The sequence below is a fragment of the Populus nigra genome, chromosome 12 (assembly GCF_951802175.1).
Source record: "Populus nigra chromosome 12, ddPopNigr1.1, whole genome shotgun sequence".
NCBI lineage: Eukaryota > Viridiplantae > Streptophyta > Magnoliopsida > Malpighiales > Salicaceae > Populus > Populus nigra.
In genome coordinates, this window is record NC_084863.1 from 9,912,841 (window position 1) to 9,921,144 (window position 8,304).

The 8,304-nt window shown below is 33.1% G+C and overlaps 1 protein-coding gene across 3 annotated transcripts; it reads right to left on the bottom strand.

Annotated features, from left to right (window-relative positions):
* Positions 1-1,602: 1,602 nt before the first annotated feature.
* LOC133669623 (SNF1-related protein kinase catalytic subunit alpha KIN10-like) lies at positions 1,603-7,122 on the bottom strand. Of its 3 annotated transcripts, none has more exons than XM_062089831.1 (11): positions 6,966-7,122; positions 5,782-5,973; positions 5,485-5,546; positions 5,085-5,267; positions 4,851-4,982; positions 3,982-4,167; positions 3,284-3,373; positions 3,103-3,186; positions 2,601-2,732; positions 2,111-2,362; positions 1,603-1,957 (listed from the first exon to the last, which is right to left on the bottom strand). In XM_062089831.1, the coding sequence occupies exons 2-11, from the start codon at positions 5,969-5,971 to the stop codon at positions 1,844-1,846; spliced, it is 1,425 nt and encodes a 474-aa protein (XP_061945815.1). In that variant the 5' UTR covers positions 5,972-5,973; positions 6,966-7,122; the 3' UTR covers positions 1,603-1,843. The 3 variants fall into 3 exon arrangements, with proteins under 3 accessions (XP_061945815.1, XP_061945814.1, XP_061945816.1); XM_062089830.1 differs by having other exon boundaries at positions 5,362-5,546; XM_062089832.1 differs by lacking the exons at positions 1,603-1,957; positions 2,111-2,362 and having other exon boundaries at positions 2,610-2,732; positions 3,036-3,186; positions 5,362-5,546.
* Between the last annotated feature and the right edge of the window lie 1,182 nt (positions 7,123-8,304).

Below are 8,304 nucleotides of genomic sequence, written 5' to 3' on the forward strand. Positions count from 1 at the left end.
TGTAATTAGATAAAAAAATAATAATTTTAAAAAATAAAATTATTAATACACTAGGTCAATCAAATATATCATAATTTTAGTTTTTTTTAAGTCAAATTATATTTTTATCGCTCATATAAATTATTTTTAGACCTGCTAAATTAATTGAATCACATTACATCAATAAATTAATTTAAAATCATAGCTAGACATGGATTCAAATTAAAAAAATTTTAAAGTTGACAAACTTAATCAGGTTTTAAATTAATAATTAAAAATTTTGTTGCCACATGAAAAAAGGTTAGAAATGTCTAAATATTTTTTATGTTAAAAAATATTTTAGTGGGACCCATGTATAGCATGAGATAATTATCAAGTAAGCAACTAAACAATTGTGTAGTTGCAATTACTATATAATATACTAAAATGAAATCGGTAAAACATTGTAGGAATGATAATTTTGTAATTTTTTCAATTTTTACTGTTATGGTATTGTAGCAGTGACAAATTATAATTTTACTCTTTTTTTTATATAGTTAAGGGTACAATAGCGGTGGGAAATTTGAAATATTTTTCAATTTTCACTACAGTGGTGGGGCAATATGTAATTTTTATTTTTTACTGTAGCAGGTAATATAACATAGGTAATTTTTTTATTTTTTATTTTTTTTGAAAAAAATTGTTTGGATTTTTTTCTTTTTTTTTCTTTACACAAGAAATATTTATTACTTTACACTTAGCTTATTTATTATTCTTTTTATTTTTACCTTTATTCTTTTTATATTATATTTTTAAAAAAAAATTCTCTTTTTTTTCCTGAAACTTTGTTTTAGAAAAAAATTATTATTTCTAATTCTTGATACTTGAAATATTTGTCACTCTATACTTAGGGAATATCTCTTCTCTCTGATTTCTTAGATTATATATTTAGTTTCTTTTTTAAATAACAATTATTTATTAATTATTTTGTATGTAATTGATGTTTTGAATAAATTATTCTAATTCATCTATACTTTTTTATGCTTTATATAAATAAAAAAATTATTTTTAAAAGTAAAAATTATTTATTCTTGGTATGAAAGAGTGATCTTTAAGATATAATAAAGTTAAATAGCATTCTTATCTTTTACTTTTATAGAAATGATGGAATTTCATTGCCATTAACAACTATTTCTTAATTTATCGATTCATATATTTAAGATTTATTTTGTGCACTCGTAATATTATTATATTTTTCTATTATTTTTAAAATTAATTTGAGATCTTACAAGTTTTTATTTACATATGATCCTTGTTTTATTTTATTATATATAAGCATCAATTTTTCTATTTATAATTATATTTTTTAGTCGATGTCAAAAAATACATTAACAACATCTATATATTTATTTTTTCATGTTAGAAAAAACAATTATGTAACCCGCAACAAAAACAAGTTGAATAAATGTATTAATATTTTTTTATTAGCACATATAATTTTTAATTTATTTAATTAAATACATGTATAAAATTTTCAATTTATGATTAGGATTTTTTTAGTAAAAAAAAAAGCTAAAAAATCCTTTATAATTTTGTTTTCTTAAAAAAAATAATAATTTGACCACCAATTAATAGCCGCAGGTATCTCATTTACAACTTAAATTGCAGTGGGCATTCAATTTAAAGCTTCAAGTACGTTTTGCATACAAGAACAAAAAAAAATGAAATGCATGATTTGAAACATGAGCTTGAAATGCATGCCTGCCAAAAAAAAAAAAAAAAAAAGGTTTTTATTCTTTAAGACAGGAACAAGTTGAAATGCATAATTGCCTGCAACATGAGCTTGCTAAAACAATGAAAGACGGCCAAGGGACAAGGAGCATGGTTAAAGGACTCTGAGCTGTACAAGGAAAGCTGCACAAAGATCCAAGAAGAGTAACTGAGGACCCTCGACTCTTTGTAGATCAAGTAAGTATTTTTCCTCGTGAGATTTGTAAAGCTGTCAAAACAGTGAATGCATCAGCCATATCAGACTATGCCTTGATTTTACACTAGGTTTACCTTTTATCAGCTTTTCGACCCTTTTCCCATATGAATCTCTCCTCGTTCATATACTTTTAAAAGCAAAAACAAACAGGATCAGTGCATTTACCTGCACTTCAAACTTCACCACATTTGGTGGGTTCATGATTGCATCTTTCTCAACAATGGAGGGCTGCGCAAGTAAATCAGAATTATGAACAGGGTGGTCGTTCACTGCCATGGCTTTGCCTTTGTGAGGTTCAAGAGTGCCAGGAATCCACCTGCACTTCATATTGTAATCACCAATTTTCTTCCAGCACACAGTCAGTTCTTGCAGAGCTCTGAGAACTACTATCATTATTTCATGAGGATGAGCTCGAGACTGACAAAGTGAAGGCAATGAATATAATCAGGTATAACTGTAAAATGAATATAGCCATTGTTTCATTATATATTCAATTTCTCATGTAGCCATATGGGATCTAAGATGACAACCTAGGATCTCTACTCAAAGTTCCGCTGAGAACCAAACAACCTAAGCCAGCCCCAGGCAGTTCATGCCACACACAAGCTCGAAATCGGCACTTGAATTTGTACACTCTAAAAGCACAGGAACTAACCTGAAGTCCAAGAGCCCATTTCCTATTGCCCGGAAGCTGTAAAGCCAATCCTTGATTATTAATATGTCCTGGAAGTAAGCGCCCTGTTGATGAAGAAGGCTCATCTGGATGCATAGAACTGAGACTACTTTCCTAGCAAAGAAGAAAAAAAGGTTGAGACTTGAGAGAAATGCAAATCAAATGGAAAGTATACTAACAGAATATATATAACATTAATCATCATTCAATGAAAATGCTAAAAATAGAAGTGGTAAAAATATATATCCCACCTAGTGCAGGGCAGAGGGAGATTAATCCTCTTACATTATAGATAAATCATATTCCTCAGTTTTAGTTAATGCATGCCCAGGGACAGATCCTCAAGACATGCCACAACTTAGAATTTCAGAGCAAAGCCCTTTCAGAAACTACTATCCACTTGAAATAACTTCTTACCAACATAAATTAAAATGTCGACAACATTTTTTCCCCTGTAAAGTAAACATGGGAAAGATAAACACACCGTAGTCTCTTGGATCTCAGCTCCAAGATAACCATTAGAATCACGTAATTGATGGTCCAATAACAAATGGTATGTAACGGTTGCCTGAAAAAATTGTAAAGTAATACTAATAAGCAAACTTCGATTATTGTATGCAAAGAGTTTTTAAAACACCCAACGAAAAGTTTTCAATTTTCCAAACCTCATTTTGCGTTCTGCATATAAGGGCTTCGGTTAGTTGTTTCCCATCAAATCCCAGCTTGACCACTTCCTGAAAAATCTCTACATCAATCTGCAGGAATGACAGTTAATAGTTTGAATAAATTGGATCGATGATTTGGAAGGGAGGGGATTGAATTGTCCCTCCTTGAAGAAAAGACTATTAAACATGCTTATAGGGTTCATTTCTCTCCCTTTTCTTCAAAACCTTTTTCTCCAAACATTGTGTAAGGTATTAGGCACAGTACTGCTAGTCCTAAGAGCTTCAACTAGAGACTAAAAGGATCCATTTGCATCCAGAATATCAGTATAGCCTCTCCAGAGAACAGCAAGGATCTACCTGTTATACCATACTTGTAACTAATGTAGCATCATGTCAAAACAAACCAGTACAGACAATAAAATCCATGCTATTTACCATTTTAACATACTAAAATCCTCGAGTCAGCTAAGCCTCATGCTACCTTCCATTAATGACATATACTTCTCGTAACTATATCATTCTTTATCACTCAATCCAAGACATTTCAGGTCTTACACAATACATTAGATTTGACCACTCTTCCTCACCATTATTGAATCCTCCGGTTGATGCTAAATAAAAGCTACGTACAAGGATTTAGAAGAAACAAAACCATACAGTCACTATTAATTCATAACTCAAATCTTAGGTAGGAAAACCTTCTTAGCATATTGCATAGTATCTGGCAGGGGAACAGCCAAATAACGTGGAAGGTGAGCTTGGAACCACGGGTGCTGACGAATTTCAGGCATGTTCATTCTTCTCATTGGATCAACCACAAGCATCTTTGAGATCATATCTGTTGCACCAGGTGACAAATATCGGGGAATAGAATATATGCCACCCTGAAGAGAACACAATGTATGCTGAGGATGCTATAGAATTAATCTTCATATAATAATGACATACAATAGTTGAAGGTGGAATATCAGTAACTAAACGCTTATTAACAAAGAAAATAAATGGACAATAACTCAGAAAGCATATATAATAGACTGATAATTAAATTCATGGTCTGCAAATTACTCCTTGATCGTGAAGGAAGTGTAAAATCAAAGGAAATAATAAATTTAAGGATAAAACAACAATAGTTTTGTAGTACAGAAGATTGTTGGGAAATAAAGAGGTAATGTTTTATACTGTGAATGTGGTGGAAAATGGAATCGCAGAATACAGAAGAATCAACTATAACAATCATATGAGACAGGAACAGGTAGTCAAAAAAGATGGTTATTTCAAGGCAACAAAAACAGAGAAACCCAAAATGACTTGAGTCAGCAAAGATGTGAAGGGAAGTTAAACGTAGTCTTCAATCACGACAAAAGGTTTCTCACAACAGAATATAACAGTAGACCCTAAGCAGTCAGCAGAAAGCAAAGTTTCTAATGATGCATACATAACTGATTCTTGAAGCTAAACTTGAAAATAAAATGGCCAGCCCAAAAATTATATAACTGAGTTGAACTACTTGCTGAAGACTTTAAGCTGATTTACACAATCCACAGATAGAAAAGAAAATGTAAAGTACCTTTATTTTCCTGAGGAGATTGGGAATGCTTTCATCATCAAATGGTAGTGAACCACAAAGAAGAGCATACAATATAACACCACAGCTCCATATATCCACTTCAGGCCCAACATACAATTTCCTAGCTAGGACCTATTAAAAGAACAGATAACATTACCTATGAATAAAAATCACTACATGAGGCAAATGTAGCTTAGACCAAACGAGGTACGGAAGCCTCCACCTGATCCATACCTCTGGGGCAGCATAGTTGTAACTTCCACAATTTGTCTTTAGAAAATGACCGTCTTGCATTATATTGCTCAAACCAAAATCAGCAATCTTCACATTGTGCTTAGAATCTAACAGCAAATTCTCGGGCTTAAGGTCTCTATGAACAACCATATTCCTGTGGCAAAATTCGAGACCAGAAATTGTCTGCAAGCAGAGAGAAGTTTGGCTCACTGAATCGAATTGGGAAATGAAGAGAAAATGTGGAAGAAGTCTAATGCATAATATTAGTCAATCCTGCCTGCTGGAAAAAACTGCGTGCCTCATCTTCTTCTAACCTACCCTTCTCCAAAATATATTCAAAGAGTTCCCCACAGTTGGCATACTCCATTACAACAAATATATTAGATGATGTTTCAATAACCTCATACAGTCGTACAATATGAGGATGCATTAGCATTTTCAAGATTTTGATTTCTCTCCTCGCTGCAAAAGAAAAAGAGAAAACATAAGACAACTGAGGTAAATCTGAATAAACTCTGAACTGAAAAGAAAATCTAGAACTAAATCTTCCTTGAGTCCTCCAAGGAATATAATAAATGTCTAACAGCATGGCATAAAACTTTCATATTTCAAGTTCAGATGAATGACTTTCATTCAAATAGAATTATCCAATCACATAGATTCATTTTGATAGTAAAAGGCTGTGCACGGTCTATACCTTTTTCTTCCATCCCCTGTTTTTTCATCTCATGGCGATTAAGTATTTTGATGGCAACATGAAGACCTGTCAATTTATGCTCAGCAAGCTTCACCTCTCCAAAGGAGCCATATCCAAGAGTTTTACCAAGCTTGTAATTTGGTGAAAGCATCTCCACACGGCTGCGTTTTTTACGAGATGATCCTTCCATTTCTTGTTCCAGACCATGAAAAGAGCAAAAATTAGACCAACATGAAAGCGAGTATACACACATGACAAAGATTCCTATACCTACACAATGATAGCTGTCTGGGCTGCTTTATGACAAATCTTTCTTTCAAATACGTTCTCTTCAGGACAATTTGTAATACTAATGAATCAAAGTTTCAGCAGTAGGTTCCAGCTAAATAAGTTGAAAAGGTTACTTATAGTTCTTATGAGACATAGATGTAAGAACAATATCCTATTCAAACCCCGGATGGAAAGGATTAAATGTGGGAGAAAATTATCCTTATAGTGTAATCCAACCATTAATGATAATCAACTAAAATTCGAGGTCCAATTAGAAGCCTTCTAATCAACTCCTCCTTCTCTTCCTTCTATATAGCCTGAGGCCAGGAGAAGGCGCATCAAATAATTGACGGCACATTCAAAAGCAGGCATGTCTGGACACCATCCAATACAAATAAACATTTTTCACTCTTTTTTTTTTGGTGTGTGTGTGTTTATTTAGAATGTTTTAGCAGATAAGCAGCGATGATTATTATGAACAGAAAACGTGATTTCATTAAAACAGTAGAAGTGGAGAGCTTGATGGCTTATAGATATCAAATGAGTAAACAAACCACTCGTCCATGACTACTGGAAAGAAAGAAAAAGAAATCATCAATTTAGTTAATCCCGCTCCTACATGACTAAACAAACCAAAACTGGCCTTAGCTTTAAAGCATTTGATCAGTTGTTAATGAAAAACCAGGACATAAAAGAAGAACCCGGCATCTATCGAAGTCAAAAAATAAACTGAAATGCTAAAATCAAACAAACATTTAGAACTAATCTTACCTACCGAATCACTGTTACTATGAACTGGAAAACATGGCATCAAACAAACGAAATGGAGCTCAAAAGAGAGGTTATATACAGATAGAGAAATCAGAAATTGAAAATTACAAGGAGAATCTTTTGATTATGAATAACGGGAGTACCTTGATTTCTTGTTGTCAAAACCGAGGAGCGTAAAGGGTCTCTCACCAAGGAGGAAGAAGGCAGATTAGTGAAAAACTAGAGACTGATGATGACAAGAGAAGAGGTCCATAGAGATACTGCCATGAAGGGGAATAAAACATTGATGGGCGCTTACATGCAAAGTCTTTATTGAAAGTACAGCTTTGAAATGAATTTTTTATTTTATTTTTTATTGGCTATTCTGGATGAGTTGACATTTTGTAAAGTAGTTACAAAAGACTTGAACGGTTGTAGTACAAAGGACAAAAAAAAAAAAAAAACCGACAAGTCGAGGGCAGAAAGGTTGAAGATTAAAAATATTATAGTAAGCTTGTGGCAGGACTCAGGAGGTGTTCCAAGGGTCATAGCAAATAGTAATCTCTGGAGAAATTGAACGGGAAATAAGGGATGAAGGTTGGTAACAGCAGCGTTTGGGGAAGCTATCTGAAGAAATTGAGTGGACAACACAGAAAGAGTTTCTCACTTCACACATGGTAAACATATGACAAGATCTGTAAGTTATATATATATAAATGTTGATTTTGTTTATGTAAATATATTTAATTTATTAATAAAAAATTATTTATATGTAATATTCATTGAGTATTTAATTAATGAATTAAAATGTTTTATAAAGAAAATTATCAAACTTTCGAAGTTTTGCATTCATTTCTGTCTTATTTTCATTTCAGGTAGAGTGTATCCGGCCTCTATAGAAACATGACGTAAATGATCAGGTTTCTAAACCAGCATTAGCATTTAGCCTATCATAACCTTTTGGGTTGGGATCTTTCTCGTGCAGGGCTTCCTTCTTTGGAATCCTGATTTTTAACCAGATATCGAGACTCGCCTCGCGGTTTTCCAAGCCCTCGATATCCATTCCCAACTGCTTGATCTCACCAAAAAGCAAGGTGTGTTGCACATATAGCTTAACCTCGGATTCTGCACAATTGAAAAAAGAAAGAGGATCATCATATCAGAAAATGGCTCTTTTCCAATCTCAGAATAGGATCTTAAGCATACGGTGATCGGCTAAGCGAGACCAAAAAAGATAGGTCTACACAAGGCGAAGCTTTATTTGGCGTTGCTTTCTAGATCACTCTATGAAGAATATAAAGAGGCTTCTTTCTACGCTTTCTTTTCTTATTCAATTGAGAGTTTGAAAGGAAAATTAGTCCTTAAGTATTAGGCTGATCGACTGATAGGATTGACTTGCGGACTGGAAGAGACCATTCACTCACGGAAGATTTGCTAGATATCACTCTTTCAAAGTGAGCCTCTTGAATAGGAACCCCCCCCCCAGCAGGACACCACAAAAAC